Source organism: Garra rufa, chromosome 2 (assembly GCF_049309525.1).
Source record: "Garra rufa chromosome 2, GarRuf1.0, whole genome shotgun sequence".
Classification (NCBI taxonomy): domain Eukaryota; kingdom Metazoa; phylum Chordata; class Actinopteri; order Cypriniformes; family Cyprinidae; genus Garra; species Garra rufa.
Window position 1 is genome coordinate 21,673,452 of NC_133362.1, and position 18,543 is coordinate 21,691,994.

At 38.2% G+C, this 18,543-nt stretch overlaps 1 protein-coding gene across 1 annotated transcript in view; it reads right to left on the reverse strand.

Annotated features, from left to right (window-relative positions):
• Positions 1–643: 643 nt before the first annotated feature.
• The window catches only part of ptpn20 (protein tyrosine phosphatase non-receptor type 20), a 47,066-nt gene continuing 29,166 nt past the window's right edge, over positions 644–18,543 (reverse strand). Inside the window, exons 41-46 of the mRNA XM_073833887.1 lie at positions 18,325–18,470; positions 17,322–17,412; positions 5,810–6,144; positions 4,847–5,062; positions 4,426–4,488; positions 644–2,753 (exon numbers count right to left, since the gene is read on the reverse strand). Coding sequence (XP_073689988.1) covers positions 2,658–2,753; positions 4,426–4,488; positions 4,847–5,062; positions 5,810–6,144; positions 17,322–17,412; positions 18,325–18,470 — 947 coding nt within the window. The 3' untranslated portion in view covers positions 644–2,657. The remainder of the gene's footprint in view (positions 2,754–4,425; positions 4,489–4,846; positions 5,063–5,809; positions 6,145–17,321; positions 17,413–18,324; positions 18,471–18,543) is intronic.

The window sequence follows — 18,543 nt, forward strand, 5'->3', positions numbered from 1 at the left end:
GAGAAGAGTGTTTCATTTGCAACACATAAAGGTAGCTTCTCAGCAAAGAGCGATTGTTCAATTAATAATAATAGGGAACATCCCTCCTGAGGTGAAATTACCACTCATTTGTGGTTTAGCACTTTACAAAAAAAATTGAAGACAGTTCAAGCGCCGGCTGCTACAGTTCACAATACCAACAAAGCTTGGAACAGGCAAACTTGCTAATCGTGTTTTCGCACAAATGTTTTGGCTTTGAAGGCTTTCCTCCTTTTCTGCAAGGTCAAAAGGCTTTCCATGGTGTCACAAGAGCCTATGTGAGAGGCGGTATTTACTCTGCAGTAAAAGCAGAGTGGGAACACTCTGCCCCGTGTGCCATGGCTTTGGCTGTAAAGTCTCTGTTTTTGTTTCTCCAACTGAAATTTATCATCCACAGCGTGGCCGCAATGACAACTGGAAACCTCAGGATGTGTACAGATCAAGTGCAGGAAGAAAAGCTTCTGAGATGTGCTGACATAGTACATAGAATTCAGTGTGTTACTAGGATCAGTGTTGTGGTTCTTTGTTATTGAATTGGCAGGGAAAAACACTTCTCAGTTTCCACTGTTTTGAAAATGATAAATGACATTTTGAAACGCATGAAATACAATTATAGTGTGTTTATTTGTAAAAACGGGTACAGGAAGAGTAATACATTTCTGATACATCTCATAACTATAGCTTATAATTGAGCTTTCAAGGTACAAGGTTAATAATTTATAGTGTAATATAGCAATATAGTAGTTTAATCACTTTTTCACAGCCTGTGGAAAATTAATTCAAATAAATACATGACTATAGATCAAATGGGACAGTTTACCCATTTTAAATGCTCTGATGTGCTCTTATACTCTATAAACGTAAAGGAGAAGTTCACTTCCAGAACAAAAATGTACAGATAATTCACTCAACCCCTTGTCATCCAAGATGTCGACTTTTATTTTTTAGTCGTAAAGAAATAATTTTTTAAGGGAAAAATCTCAGGAATGTTCTCCATATAGTGGACTTCTACGGTGCCTGCGTCTTAGAACTTTTAAAATGACGTTTAAATGCAGCTTAAAACGATCCCAGCCGAGAAAGAAGGGTCTTATCTAGTGAAACAATTGGTTATTTTCTAAAAAACTTGACGATTTATATACTTCTTAACCTCAAATGCTCGTCTTGTCTAGCTCTGCGTAAAAACTGTGTATTCCGGTTCAAGACAGTTAGGGTTTGTTGAAAAACTCCCATCTCATTTTTTCCTGCAACTTCAAAATCATCCTACATCGCTGTTTTACCTTTTTTTGTAAAGGGTGTTTGACCTTTCTTGCTCATCCACTTTGTAAACACTGGGTCAGTAGTTCTGCAGCAATGTAGGATGATTTTGATGTTGGAGAAGAAAATAAGATGGGAGTTTTTTGACATACCCTAACTGTATTAAACAGCATTTGACGAGCATTTGAGGTTAAAAAATATAAATTGTCTTTCTTTTTTTCAGAAAATAACCAATTTATTTCGCTAGACAAGACCCTTCTTTCTCAGCTGGGATCGTTTAAAGCCTTTTGAAGCTGCATTGAAACAGCATTTTGGAAGTTCAAACTCAGGAAAAATACTGAAATTTTTGCCTCAAAAAACTATTTATTTTCGACTGAAAAAAAAAAGACATGAACATCTTGGATGACAAGGGGGTGAGGAAATTATCTGTAAATTTTTGTTTTGGAAGTGAACTTCTCCTTTAACTTTTAAGACATTAGTGTGCTGCAAATTATTGTGCTGTTGCTTTGCATTGAGCTCTAAACAGTGAAGTACTACAGTTTCACAGAATATTGGTCCATTAGAATGTCCATCCATTCACACTGTTGTTGCTTAATATTGCGAGACCGACGTCTTAAGATGGTTTACTGCAAGCGTTCTTTCTCCGTTGCATGTGTAAGCAGATACTTGCTCTGCTGTCCAAAGTCAAATCCTGGTTTTCAAGCGATTACGCCTGCTGGCTGAGCCTCACAGGCTATACATACAGATAGGAAGGCTGTGGTTTGTAATCTCTTAGCATCAATCCTATTTCTTTGGGTTAATTCACTTCTGCTCCGACCTAATGTCAACTAAGAGGTAAAACAGCTTGTTTTAATCAAGAAAAGTGCAGATAAAGAAAGATGAGTGGGTAAACTGCCCACATAGAGAAATTAAAAGGCACTTTGCTAAAAGTATCTGTCTAGCAGCTGGTTTCTTCTGAGAGTGTACAAAGCATTTTAAAACAAGATGGCTTCTCTCGCAGCAATACTGTCAAAATCAAACCAATGCAATACTATAGGAAAATCACATAATTGGACATACTTCTGTTCAAAATAATAATATTGTGCATAACTTTATCTTTCAAAAAACACGTTCAAGGCAAAATGACTAAGAGTCCAGAAAGGCTATGAAATCAGTGTTTTTAAGCCAAAATGGTATAAAAATATATATTAGATCACACAAGGACATTGCACAGTTATTGAAAATATCTAGCATATTTCCTATGATATATTCAATATTCGATTAATAGAAGTGGTCATACTATATCAGACACACACAATCAACACATCACCATGTCTGCCACTCAAAAACACATATATTGTTGCCTTTCTGAGGAAACGCTTGTCTTAAGGACTGTAAGGATTTGTTCATGAAGTGGTTTCGGTTTGCCAGTGGTGATCATGAAGAAGCGAGATGCTTTGTAACACTTCCAGCCAGACTTTGTAACAAAAGAGGTATTGTTCCTGAAATCAGAGAGAAGAATAGCAAAACCTGTTTTCCTTCCCAAATGTATTTTGATATAAAATGAAAAGGTTAAAGAGCAGGTCATATGGGTTTTTGAAAAATATATATTTTTGCAGTTTGGAACATAGCTATCCTTTAATGTAAACAGTCTGCAAAGCTGTTAATCAAAAAGTGCATTATACACAAGATGCTGTCTCTCAAAAGAAAGAGCTGACTCTGAACTGCTGTAACAAGTCGTTATTTTCAAATCTTTTGCCTGTTACTGATTTATGTCACTGGGTAACACATTAGCCCCCACCTGCATGCAAAATAAAAACAGTTTGTCCTGCCCACAAACACTTCCGCTAGTTAGTGTGTTTACGTCATTTAGAGAAGACGCTGTTCTGCGTTGTTTTTATTGCAGAAAGATAATAATGTAAAGAATCAGTAGTTAAAATATTCTTTTTCCACAATTCCACAGCAATGCAATTTAATCCTTTTGTTGTTTGCTCATCATTTTACCAAGAACTGCTTCTCTAATCTTGCTTTTTATCTTTTTTGGCTTCTAATCTTCTGTATTTGGACCAGCAAGTGTCTCCAAGCCACAACCTGTAAGTACGATTGATGCATTTATTTCTACATTTTTAAGCTCAAAATATATAGTTTTTTTGTGTTAATATGCGATGTATACCTAGTGCAGCTTCAGGTTTCCAGGTAAACCACAATATTACTGTCTTACTGAAATAGTTCTGATAATTCATGTGAACCCACTAGTTCCTAAGAATGTGCCGATTAATGTAGACTGTCATTGTTCTAATTACTTCATTTAATAATAAGGAATGTAACTTAGACATATTTAAGTTTACAAACTGTGTTGTTTCATCAGTTAGTTTCCACCATTATTGTTTGGATTGTTTGTGTTTACAGTTTAGCAGCTAAACTTTGGCTGTGGGCACGATTTGCTGGCATAAGTGTTAAGCAAAATGTTTTTATGTCATTATTTTAAGAATGGATTGGAGCACTATATTATTGTTTTATGTAAAGGTGCATTAGGGTTGCCAGGTTTTTACAACAAAACCTGCCCAATTGCTACTCAAAACTAGTCCAAACACGTTTCAAGGGAGGTCCACCATTAAAAATCGTGTTCCGGGGTGTAAAATACACACTTTTTGTTGTGGTTCCCCTGATAAATTCACATCCAGGAGCTAAATATGAAGTTACTAGGGGTGCTTCAACCCGCAGACTTCAAAAACAACGCGGACTTGGCAACACAGATGGTAGCGCTCGCTAATTTGCTCAAGTACTCCTCTTTGTGCCAATCACAACAGGCTTGGCCAGCTGACGAATCAGAGCTGAGTAGGCTTATGGAAGGGAGGGGTTTACAGACATTATGCTCAAAGCTGGTTCAAACTGGTTTCAAACTCACTGACAAATGACTATGTATAAATGAATATGCTGAAAAAAATTACAATGTTTTCTGACCTTAGATGCATGTAAACCTGTTGTAGGGGACTCCAACACAATATTAGGACACTTTAAAAAAACCATATGACCTGCTTTTTAAGTAAATGAAAGCCATTTAAGACCATCTCATGATTGGCAAGGGCTGCGAAATGATCTCTAGTGAATTTTCCATCACTGACTTATATATTCATATGAAGGAAGCATTTTTTATACTCCTGATATACTCACCTTGGTCTGAATCATGCCGTGCCGCTGGAGTCTCATCTCCTTTACTATGCCACTCACGTTAATCTATGGCAGCAACAGAAGTACATAAATTCATTTGCTCATAATGTTACACTGTGTATTTAAATGAGAATTCTATCATTTCTTATATTTAAATGAACACAAATTTTTACATTTCACTATCCACCTTTTTTTCACATAAAACGGGTACGGCCATTTGTAAATTGAATGTGTCTGGCTTCCGGTCTCATCAGAGTCCAGCTATTCTTAGCTGTACAATCAGCTTATTTTGCTACTTGATATTGCAAACTGGTGTGTCTTACCATATTATTTTAATGTGTTGTCTTAATTATGAACACAATGGTTTGTAATGCAAACAGTTTTACCTTATACTGCACTCCAAGTAAGGATTCAGAATACTTACACTTAGGTCTTTCTCAATGAGACTGAAGATGACATCAGTGCAGATGAGGACTCCAGCTCGGCCAATGCCCGCACTGCAGTGGACTATGATCGGCCCTTTCGCATGAACAGCCCTCATGTAGCGAATAAAGCACACCAGCTGTTCGGAGGAGTGAGGTGTGCCATGGTCAGGCCACGTGGTGAACTTTAGATGCTTCACAAAGTGAACATCTCCACTCTGAAAAGGTACACAGTTCAATATTGAGTTCTAAATACGAAGTTGTATAACAAATCAATAATTGAGATTTTAGGAAATATGGAATTTAGTAGATACACTGCAAAGATTAATGTTTAAAGGGATAGTTCACCCAAGAATGAAAATTCTGTCATTAATCACTTATCCTCCTATCGTTCCAAACCCATAAGACCTTCATTCATCTTCAGAACACAAATTAAGATATTTTTGATGAAATCTAAGAGCTCTCTGCCCCTTCATAGACAGCAAGGGTCCTTCCACGTTCAGGGTCCAGAAAGGTACCATTGAAGAACATTGACAAAATAGTCCAATGTTATGAAGCTAGTAGAATATTTTTGTGTGAAAAGAAGAGAGGAGACGAATTGTTAAAAAGTCACTATTTTTGTTTTCTTTGCACACAAAAAGTATTCTCGTAGCTTGATAACATCACAGTAGAACTACTGATGTCACATGAACTATTTTAATGTCTTTACCTTTCTGGGTCTGGGAGCAGTTGCATTGCTTTCTATGCAGGGTCAGAACGCTCAGATTTCATCAAAAATATCTTAATTTGTGTTCTCATCTACATCTTGGATGACCTGAGGGTCAGTAAATTCTCAGAAAATTGTGTTATTTTTTGGTGAACTATTCCTTTAGGAATGAAAACATAGCCTGACTGTGATGTTTAAATGGTGGCTTTTACACTGAAAGGTTACAATAAAAATATTCCATCAGGTACAAGCTCCTAACCTCTTTTTCCACCATCCTGATGACCTTAATGTGGAAATATCCAAGCATCTGGTAGTTGTCCAGGTGGAGCTGGTAACGGCTGGTTTCTTTGGGAACGTCGAGCTTCTCGGGCCAGTACTTGTGGCATTTCACCCGGCCACGTTCCACCTCCTGAGTCATCATGGCGATAACATCAGACTTGTTCTCCCACACCATCTGCCAGAAGTTATCCTGAGTGCCAGGCAAAGGGCCTTGAGCGGAGATGTAGAAGAGCTCCTCTGTGCCCACCTTCATACGAATGTAGCTGGCATTGATGTAGCCCTCACTCTCTCCGACAGGAACACGCGTCTTATCATCTGATAACAGTTGAGATGAACAGGGATTGGAAATTGTGATCAATTAATCTTAATACATACTGAGCAATTGCTTTTGCTGTAATGATAAATGTATGTTCCTCAGCCAAGATTTTAGTACATTTGAGCTTAAACAAGCATGCAGGTTATTTGGCCATAATATAAGATAAGAAAACAACAGTTAAACTCTCCATGACGGCTCAAATCCCACAGGGCAACTAAACCATAGAGTGCTCATTATGAAAACCAGAAGGTTTACAGTTTTTTGCTTTCCAGAGTTATTTAAAATCCATGCATAAGCAAACAAACAAAACTCCTGTGCGTTTACTATCAAATGTATGTTTCCCAAACCACAAACAAATTTTTATTTGAAACACAGGTAGGAAATTTATACGAGGCCTCAGCATTCCTGTAGTGAGGTGATTGCTGTTGTTGGCTTCGGTAGCCAACAGTGTTATTAATCTGAAAACCAAGAATGCAGTGCTGTTGCTTTCCCCATAGAGGAGGAACAAATTGTGCAGAGGTACAACAAATAGCTCCAAATAAATGAAACAAGCTCAAGGTCATGCTGGCTGGAAAGCCTGAAGGAGTGAACACAGGGGAGTAGGGTGAGAAAAATATTTTAGAGTATTCTCATGATGGCATGTTGGTTCACATAGCCCACTGAGACTTGGGACTTTACTTGTCATTTTTAAAATAGCAACATTTATACTCTGAAATTAAATCAATGCGATTGTTATAATTCGTGCTGAACAAGACGAGATGATAGATGAGATACGAATAACAATTCTATTTAATAAAACTCTTCAAGAAACAGGCAGGAACAGGCAGGAACACAGAGATCTTTCACACGCGTAGACAACATTAAGGACCGACAGGGAATACAACTCAAAGACAAACTTATAAAGGCAAACTAATAATCAAACACAGGTGACGGGGATAACGGGGTAATGAGGGCAAAACCAATAATCACAGAATGACAGGGGGAGACAATGGGACAAACCAAATGAACAGAAACTGACAGAACTGTGACATTACACCCCCCTATACCCCCCTCCGAATAAAAACAAAAACAAAAGACCGTCGTAGAAAAACAAAAAACAGAACAGAAAAGAGGGGCGGAAAACCAGAAAATAGAGTTCATAATGGAGGAGGCTTCGGTGGAGGACGCAACCCCAGGAGGGGGACCAAAACAAAAGTCCAAGTGGTAGACAAGACAGTCCAAGGGGGCGACGACGGTGGGAGGAGCCAGGGAAGAAACAGGAGGGACCCGAAGCAGGAGGAACCCAGCAGGACCCAGACTGCAGCCATGATGACGGTCCACGGTGGAGCCGACGGAGGGAGGAGCCATGGTGGAGGAAGGACCGCCGACTCCAGGGGGCCGCGGATGTATACGACAGAGGCGCAGAGGCGGAGCAGCTGGCAGAGGAGCCCGAGGTGGAGATGGGGAGCCGAAGATCCAGGGCGACACCGCGGATCCGGAGGGCCAAGGCGGAACTGGAGGCTCTGGCGACCGAGGCGGAGATCCGTAGGTCCACGGTGGAGCCGGAGCGACAGAGGATGGAGGCTGTGCCTGATGGAGGGAGGAGTCCGTAGGAGCCAGTGGGACGGCGTGAAGTCCTGAGGTGACGGAGGGACGACGACTGACCAGGGCGGAGCCGGAGAGACAATGGAGCCCGGTGGAGCTGGTGGACCGACAGGCAACGGTGGAGATGAGGGTGTTGAGAGCCGTGGTGGAGCCGCAGGGTCGGAGGGCCGAGGTGGAGATCTGGGCTCTGAGGCTGGAGGCGGAGCTGAGGGATCCTCCAGCCATAACACCGATGGTAACTGGCAGCCCTGCGGCGAGCCCACTGCACTGATGGTGGGCTGAGGGTGAGTAGAGGGGCTGTCAGGGGACAGCGGTGGCCAGGCAGATGGAGACATGAGCAGCAGAGGGGGGGTGGGTGGGAATTCTGGACAGACAGGTTGAACATGACAGGTAGGTATTTCGGTATAGAAGTCTATTAAGTCACAAGAGTTGTCCTCCAGGACTTCGGAAAAAAAGTCAATCAAATCCCCAAACTTCAGATCCATCTCACCCCCAGCGGTGGTGCAGTGGGCAGGGCTCTCCATTTCCCTCACTTGCTCCACGTCGCAATCCACCGTCGCGGATGTAGAGGCCGGCTCACGCACCTGAATAGCCGTGGACGACTCTGACTCTGTCGCTCGCGGCTCTAGTTCCTCCTCCGCGGTGCGCTCGGGCTCCAACTCTGCGTGTCGGGGTGATGGTTGGCTGGTCTCTGGGTCATGAGTGGGGCTGGTGTCATCCTCCGTGGTCAACGAAGTTCTGCTGGACACCAGCACCCACTCGATGTAATCGGCGATGCTCTCTCGAGGACCCTCCATCGGTACATCACTTCACAGGAAGTGGACGGGGAAAACTACCCAACTGTCATTGCGCACCGCGTCACCAATTAGAACTAACGATGGAGCAGAGCCGTTAAAGTTTTTTAAACGCTCTGCAATGTTGTTATTATTATACAAATTAGAGTGTTTATGAACGGTTATGGCGATTCATGTTACATTTGCATATTGTATTGTATGAATGAAAGTAAAACCGGCAGGGTGAGGTTCTATCATGTTTTATTTAACATTACCACAAGATACTTAAATATAGGCTGCGTGTTGGAAAGAAAGTGCGCGAGATAAGACCACTACAATCTGTTAACGGTCTAAACATATACATTTTGTCTATATTTATTACATACATAAGTTTATATGTATTTTATATGTATTTAAATTTGAAAGTAAAATAAATTACAATATTTATTTATGTTATATCATAAAATGCGTGACCCTGCCGTTGATTTGCTTTGATGACGTTCCAGGGCATTCCAAATGAGTGATTATTGTCAGCGAAGTTCACTTCAACGGATATACCGTGCTAAGGGAGTAGGGAGCAGTGAACACTGCGTAGGGACCCTGTCGATCGGAACGCACCTAAAGACAAACTTATAAAGGCAAACTAATAATCAAACACAGGTGACGGGGATAACGGGGTAATGAGGGCAAAACCAATAATCACAGAATGACAGGGGGAGACAATGGGACAAACCAAATGAACAGAAACTGACAGAACTGTGACAGCGATGATCACAAATTATTTTGTAACCAAAAATACCCTTTCCCCCAGTTTACTCTCTATTTTAGCTAAAATAACATTACATTATTATTATTGTTGTCAGATTTTTTTTGTGAGGAATTTAATACTTTTATTCAGAAAATATGCATTAAACCAATCAGAAATGACAGTAAAGACCTTTAAATAATTACAAAAAATGTCAATTTCATATAAATGCTGTTCTTTTTAACTTGCTATTCACCAGAGAGAGGAAAACATCTCAGTTTCCACAAAAATATGAAGCACCACATCTGTTTTCAACATTGATAATTACAAGAAATGTTTCTTGGGCAGCATACTAAAGTGATTTCTGAAGGATCATGTGACACTGAGGACTAGTAATGGCTGTAACTAGACGAGTAATGGCTGCTGGAAAGCCAGCTTTGCCATCACTGGAATAAATTACTTTAAAATATATATTATAATACAAATAATTATTAAAAATTGTAATAAAATGTATGGGTCAAAGATGAAAAAAGGTTTAAGCATAAAAACAATAAATGGAATACTGCTTTAAATTGCTGTTTTTCTGAGCAAAAAATAAATATCATACATTTTCCCTAATTTACAGAAGATCATTCAGTGTAACAATCTTGTCAGGCATATTTACAACAAAAATCAATTTATGACGTATTAAAAGACAAATTACTTTCACTCCAAATACTGATTAGTTTTAATTCTACTTTTTTTTATTTGACAGTATCCTAGGTTTTGCCCATTTGTCAGTAAGATTTTTTTTACTCATTTAAAACACTATTTTAATATGCTCCCTTATTCTTTTATATATTTTAATATGCACAAGTCAGAATAAGCATGTTGTTTGAATTTTTACTAGTGGTGGGCCGTTATTGGTGTTAACGTGCTGCGTTAACGTGAGACTCTTATCGAGCAATAAAAAAAAACGTCGCCGTTAATCTTTTCTCAAAGTTGGGTTGGGAGCTGGGTCTATACTACGCAAGCTATGATGACTTTCACCTTGATTGTTTAGCGCGGATGTATACCTAGCCGAATTGCACTGTAGGGGGCGAGAACGAGTCTTCGAACCTGTGTGTATGCCTGCCAGAGTATGTGTGAGCGGAGCGGTGTGATTTTGAATGGAGGGAGGAGTCAGTGTTGCCAGACGTACGATAATTATCGTATTTGTACCATAATTTTGACCTCTGTATGATGTACGATCAATAATACCAGGGCCGGAGTGGGACTCCTTTTCAGCCCTGGAGTTTCAAGCCTTAGACCGGCCCACTTTAGTTCACGACTGACTATATTAAAATGACGTCATTTCCAATTCAGTGCAAATACAGTAGCCTAAGTGTTGCTTCACAGTGAAGATTTATTTGAACAGTTAACAAAATGTAATGTTTAACAGTATCAGTATCTATTTTCTGTTAGAATTAGTGCTCATAAATATCCAAACCTTGAAATTAAAAAATATCAAATAAATACAAATATATATTAAGCTATATGTATAAAATAAAGATTAAAATAAAACGTATTAAACTTTCTAATTACACTATCATGTCTTTTTCAAGTAAACAGCTGCTTTATAAGTTCAAATATTTTTCATAAATGAGAACATTAAAGGGTAAATCTCCAACACTATTCTTTTAAACATCACAATGTCCTTTTCTGCAATATCTGAATATATATTCTGTGCAAAATTGTTCACAGATATCCAGCCCTTAAACACAAATAAAGAATAGAACAAGTATTTGCAGACATCGTTGTTTTGCACTGCTCCTAACTAGCTTGACGTTAACCAGGGGCGGACTGGGACAAAATTTCAGGCCGGGAAATCTCACACTTATCCAGGCCATCCTACACCAAAATTTGAAACCCTGGACAACAATATTTTTCATCATCACATAAAGAAAAGTTGAAATCAGCTGGGTAAAATAATTAAATGCTATCTCTTGAACTTCCAATTTGCCTTTTAATCTCTTTTAATCTCTCTGTCTCTCATGTGTGTTTACTTTTTTTAACTAATTTTTTTTGTATCTGTCACTTTTTTCATAAACACATCTCCACCTTTACAACCACCTATACAGTACAGATCTAAGGTTGGTCTTTTTTAAAGAAGACAATCAGCAGATTATTGCAGAAATACTGAGACCTTTTTAAAGACATGTTTTTGTCAAGATTGTAAAAAGTTGTGATTTTGTAAAATGACACTTGACATTGCTGCTAAGGGGGAGGAGACAGCCACCAGGATGGTTCTTTAGCTTCTAAGCTTTCAAAATTATATATAATTTATGATTAGTACTAACATTTGATAGAGAAAAGGGCAACAGAAAAAAGAGGGCCACTACATTAGGACCATGTGTTATTTATTGTCGTAATGTTAAAATTAAAACAACAAAAATTAGCTACATCTTGAATATATCTTTATTAAAAAATCTTAAAACTAAACATGTTTTGCATTATAATGGGTCATGTTTGGCCCTAAGGAAAATTAACCATGATATTATTGAGCCTATGGTAAACATAGTAACCATTTTTTTTTTAGGATTGATTCCCATTAGTATAATCAGAATTTTATACCATGGTGAAACTATAGTGTAGCAAAACCATTGTATATTCTATAATTATTGTATAACTATAGTAAACATGTTTTGTAAAAATCACAGTTAATTTTGTATAAGGGTAGCTCCCTAAACCTGTTTTAAAACGATATTTTTATAGATTAACATTTGTTAGCTGTTCAATACTTAAGTAAACAAAGACAAAACTACAATAGTCTTTTTACAGATGTAACTGACCTGCACTTTAGGTCCTAAACAGGACAGATTTGTCTCTCTGCTCCACCTGGGCACTTCTACTTCAGTCTCGCGTCGTTTTGGCGGACGGCGGACGCGCGGATGCGCGGAGCGCGCGCGAGACGAAACGCGTTTTATTATTGAATGGCTAATTCCGAAATAACCACTTTAGTACATTAGGCCGGCAACAAAAACAATAACAACAACAATATTAAATAATAATAATAAAAATTGGAGGGTAGCGGGCCAAAAAATTCTCCCGATGGACAGTCCGCCCATGGCGACTGCTGTGAGTGCAGGCAGCTAGGGACACCGGCCCTCGCGGCCAAAAAAACGGACCGGCCCACCGGGAATTCTCCCGGTCCTCCCGATTAGCCAATCCGGGCCTGAATAATACCACAATGTACGATAATTTCAGAATTTTGTGACACCATGGTCGTTGTAATTATAGAGCTTCTATTCTCAAAGATCTAGCTGTGTGGATCCTACATCTACCTTCATGATTGTGAGGAGACGTGAACGTGGCATTACGCATGTCTTTCATCCAATCTTACAGTACGTCTTCTCAACCAATATCATCTTGGAGAATGGCTCTCTCTCACGAGCACAAGTTAACGTTCCTGTCGCACTTAGGTCAGTTGTTTCAAAACTGAGGTTGTTAGTTTAACAATGAAGTATAGAAAATGAGTGCTGAAAAGGATAAATCGCTGTAACATCTAGATAAATATCTTTATTTTGAACGTTTGACTCAAATACCATAATTTTCTCACAAATACGATAATTTTGAGCTTCTGGTACGATACTTGGACATTTCCAATCTGGCAACACTGGGAGGAGTGGATTTTTGAAAAGTCGGAGCGTCGTGGTTTTCACTTGCTCCAAGAGCGCTCCACCACCGCTCTATCATGAGTACGGTCCGTAATATAACTGCATATTAAGCAAGAATTCACATGTTAAACATGTTTAGCTAGCTAAATAGAGATGGATCACTCAAATCAGAAAGAATGTGATGGCTATGGCAATGGACATGAGCGGTAAATTATAGTTCACAAGGAATTAGTTTGTTCATTCTAGATACTGAATATTTTCAGGTGAAAGCATCATTTAAACAGGTACAGCACTTATTAACATGCAATCGCTCTGTCAATAATGCATTAAAACAAATGTAATGGTATCCGATTTCGAATGCGCAGAAATCTGTAAGAAATGCAGCGATCTGTGGGTAAAATAACTGACGAAAATGTATTTTTATTTTCATTACAAACTTGCACTGCATAAAATTGTGCATCGGGAAATTGTGAACCCGGAGCGGAGCTGGAGCGGAGCGATTATTAAATGCACAGAGCGCGGAGGGGAAATTGTTGCCGCTCCACTCCGCTCACATGCTTTGATGCCTACTGTGAAATTACCAAGCGGCAACCTCCCGCTCTCTCCATTGAAACCAACACCGCCCACTATAGGCTTCAAAATCGCTTTTCAAAAAACTTACGGGTGACGTCACGGACACTACGTCCATATTTTTTACAGTCTATGGAAATTACCACATCAAACGTGACGTGCTAACATGGATGCAGCTATGAAGCCGCCGGGTTTGCTTCAGTGCAGACCCTTTTTACTGGGGCACGTGTCCCAGTGAAAATCTGCTGTGCCCAGGTCAAATCTCAAATTTGAGTTATAATTTACTTTGATAATCCCGAAACAAAGACATTAAACTATATGCAACAACTGAATTGACGCTTCTAAAACCAACGCAGTTTAACGAAGACTATGCATGCAGATATCCATGCCCGTGCGCGTCTGTGTATTTAACTGCAACACGCACATCGCGCAGTCTTTTACACAGAAGTACATGCAGTGTAGGAATAGTTGGTTACACAAGTTTGTATAGTTAATTGTGTTGTAAATGCAATTGTCAAGCAGTTTGTGATGCATTTTGGAAACAGGAGATGAGCCCCTGGTCTAATGCGCCACCTGGCTTGAGAAACCCGTTCTCAAAGACTTACTTTTAGTCATTATTTGGGTAGCACACATATCCTGAATGCCTTCGGCAGAATTCAAATTAGCCATTTTAATCTAGATTAATCTAGATTAATTCCAAGATTACAGTGAGATTAATCTAGATTAAAAAAATGTATCTATGCCCACCACTAATTTTTACATAAATATTGTGTTACACTGAATGACAATGTAACATTATTTCAACCAAATGTTGACATTTTAATCTCCAAAAACAAAAGCACACTTTACTTACATTTAATGTGCTTTCTATGGACATAAAATCACTTTTGTAAATTTCTTTTGATGTGGACATCTTAACAACTTATATTACTGGTTTAGTGTACAGTCAAACAAAATGTATTAAGACACCTCCAACATTTCTCACATTATCACAGTTTATTTGCTATAGTTTAGAAAATAGTAATACTATATGACAAGAACTCAGAGTTAAACTGTGTCAGAACAAATTCATCTTGATAATGTCAGATAACTTTGATAGAAAAGTATGTAATGGATTAAAATCAACCAAAAATTCAGCTGTTAGTGTGACAATATTTACACAACTATCAATACTTTGTTGACCAATTACCAAGCAATGCTTAATTTTGTTCAGTCTGTGGTGTAAACAGTTTGCATTAGCAATTAGAAAAAACAATTAAGCAGAAAACATGGTGTCCAAATTTTACTGGTAGTCCACTGTATGAATAATTTTTGGGTATAATATGTCACAACTTACTTTATTTTGCTATCCTTTCTTACACAAATGAACTATAGTGTCCTGCATATCTGGTGTCTGAATAATTTTTGGTTTGACTGTATTTTAAAATATATAAAAAATCTTACGACACCAAACTTCTGAACAGTAGCATAAATGTATACAAGTATAATATAATATTATAATAATCTAACATCTTAAACATCCTCTGTGAGTTCATCAGACTTTGGTGAGTTTGAAATATTTAAGTAACGTTTTTTAGTAACTTATTTGGTGTGTTACAACAATAATGTCAACAAAAAAAAAAAAAAATTTTTGCTCAGTTTTAGGTAAGTCCCATTTGTTAATAGCTTGCTTTGTCCTGTTACTCAAGAATCAGTAAGCGACATATAGTGAGAGTGCTGAAGGGACTGCTGTTGTAACACTTTAAAGGGGGTTGCTTGCAAAAACATGTTCAACAGCTCGGAAGAGGAAAAGGGCTGAAAGATGAAACTGAGAGAGACGGAGATAAACAAGAGGGGCATATGTGAGAGGAAGCGTATGTCACTGGGAGTAGGTAAATTCGTGCGGAGCAGCCTCCACAATGGGTGGCATCAGGCTTCCTGGAGAAGGTTGCGGCCCTTGAACTGCCTCCAGCAATAACAGTGGTTAAGTCCCAGGGGCCTCACACTTTTCAATCCCGGGCGCTTTATTCGGGGAACAGAAGCCCAGTGAGCTGCCGCGATAATAAACAAACACTCCGGGCCGGGCTAGGGCCAGTCTGCCTCCCGCCAGCACATGAAGCGCCGTATTGTGCCTATTCTGTACAGAGACCCCCTCTCTTCAATACAACTACAGCTCGCTCTCTACGTACTCGTTCTGACCCCGCACATGAATGGATGTTTCCCATTAACAGTGAAAGCAGATCTATGAGTCACACATCTCCTGTTTGACTGTACGTTTGCAGGGCTCTGTGTTTTGCTTTAAACAACGCCTCACGTAGCCTCTGACCTTCCTACACTTCACACCAGCAAAAACTGAATCAGTACTAACAGGATAACCATGGCTGCAGTGTGAAAATGGCACCACATGGGTGAGGAGGTCCGGAAAGCCGCAAAGAGGTGGCGGATAGAGTGTGAAATACAGAGTCAAATAGACGTCTACACCGGCAATGTAACCTAATACCCTGAACTGGTAGGAGACCTGGGAGTAAATAACCAGGGATTGGTTACATTTCACTTAACTGCCGTGTCATGTGTTCCACTGTTTACAGGTAAATGTATACAGGAGTCATACCTCTCCTCACATTTGCTGTTGTCTAAAACTGAACAAATGTACTTTGTTCTTTACAATAGTTCATATGTGACCCTGGACCACAAAACCAGTCTTTAGTCGCTGGGGTATATTTGTAGCAATAGCCAAAAATACATTGTATGGGTCAAAATTATTGATTTTTCTTTTATGCCAAAAATCATTAGGAAATTAAGTAAAGATCATGTTCCATTAAGATTTTTTGTAAAATTCCTACTATAAATATATCAACATGTAATTTTTGATTAGTAATATGCATTGTTAAGAACTTAATTTGGAGAACTTTAAAGGTGATTTTCTCAGTATTTTGATTTTTTTGCACCCTTAGATTTCAGATTTTCAAATAGATGTATCTCGGCCAAATATGGTCCTATCCTAACAAACCATACATCAGTAGAAAGCTTATTTATTGAGCTTTCATATGTTGTATACATCAGTTTTGTAAAATTTTACCTTATGACTGGTTTTGTGGTCCAGGGTCACATATAGTATTTTTTAGAAGTAGCTAAATAAATCATTCGAAGGGATAGTTTACCCAAAAATGAAAATTCTGTCATTAATTAATCACCCTCATGTCGTTCCAAACCTGTAAGACCTTCAGAACACAAATGAAGATATTTTTGATGAAATCCAAGAGCTTTCTTGCAGCCAAAAAGTATTCTCGTCTTCATAAAATTACGGTTGAACCACTGCTGTCACATGGACTATTTTAACGATGTCCTTACTACCTTTTAGGGTCTTGAATGTGGTATTTGAGTAGCTGTCTATGTGGTGTCAGAAACCTCTCAAATTTCAACAAAAATATCTTAATTTGTGTTCTGAAGATGTTTCAATGACATTAGGATGAGTAATTAATAACAATTTTCCTTTGTTGGTGCATTATCCCTTTAAAAGTAATAAATAGTAATCTATTAATAAATATAGAGCAAAACGGGAGACTCAGATGAATTTAAATCTAATATATTGTACAACTACTATTGTGTGTGTACTCACATTGAAGAATGCAGGACAATATGGATGTTATTTTATTTACAGTGATTTTTACCATTTTACTGTAAAAATCTGCATAGTTTTTTTTACTCTAGGAAATTAGAGTTTCCTGGCAGTGTACAGTGTGTGGTCCATGTGTTTGCAAAACGGTGTGAAAATGTACACCCAAAAATCTATTTTACGAGAACTGAGGGTTACAAACTGTAAAACGCCAATAAAAATTCTAACTAAAGGCAGGTTTGTGGTGGATTATGGGAGAAGCACAGGAACTTACAAGGCAGGATATCCCTGTATCTGTTCTTCTCTCGGTTTTCGGGTGCTTTTCCAACCAGGCAGTTGTCTGAGGGTTTTAAATGCTCCAAAGCCTATTAAAAAAGAGGCACATATGTTCTGTCATCAACACACTTATATTATCATTCTTTAAAAAATACTTCAATGTGTATCGCAGACACTATATTACACAAAAAATGTTGTATGTAAATAAATGTGGCTGGATGTGTCTGCTTGTATCAGTAAGCAATAAAATATACACTACAACTCAAAAGTTTTTGAACAGTAAGATTTTTAATGTTTAATCTTTAAAGAATTCTCTTTTGCTCACCAAGCCTCCATTTATATAATCCAAAATATAGCAAAATCAGTAATATTGTGAAATATTTTTACTATTTTAAATAACTGCTTTCTATTTAAATAGATTTTAAAATGTAATTTATTCCTGTGATCAAAGCTAAATTTTCAGCATCATTACTTCAGACTACTTCATGATCCTTTAGAAATCATTCTAATATGCTGATTTGCTGTTCAAGAAACATTTTTATTACCGTTATTATCAATATTTAAATCAACTAAGTAATTTTTTTCAGGATTCTTTGATAAATAGAAAGATACAAAGATCAGCATTTATCTGAAATAAAAAGCCATTTATAAGCTTGGAGTCAGTATTTTTTTAAATAAAAATTATAAAAATGAATACTATTATTTAGCAAGGATGCCTTAAATTGGAATATTAGAATGATTTCTGAAGGATCATGTGACACTGAAGACTGGAGTAATGATGCTGAAAATTCAGCTTTAAAATCACAGGAATAAATTACATTTTAAAATATATTCAAATAGAAAACAGTTATTTTAAATAGTAAAAACAAAAACAGTTTTTGCTGTACTTTGGATCAAATAAATGCAGGCTTGGTGAGCAGTAGAGACTTCTTTACAAAACATAAAAAATCTTTTGACTGGTAGTGTAGTTGTTTGTACTGATGTCAACAACAGGAACTTACCATAAACTCTCTGATCAGATCTTGCTTTTCTAACTGTTCAAGGGCCTGGATGAGGGCTTTGACCCTGGAGCCAGAGTACTGCCCATTCTTAGACGGGGATATCACTGCAAGCCTAGCAAGCTCTTCTTCTGACACAATTGGTCGACCTTAATGTAACAAAGTCCTTTTCAGGTGATTTTAGGATCTACAGAAGCTACAGATCTCTAAAACATGACTTTA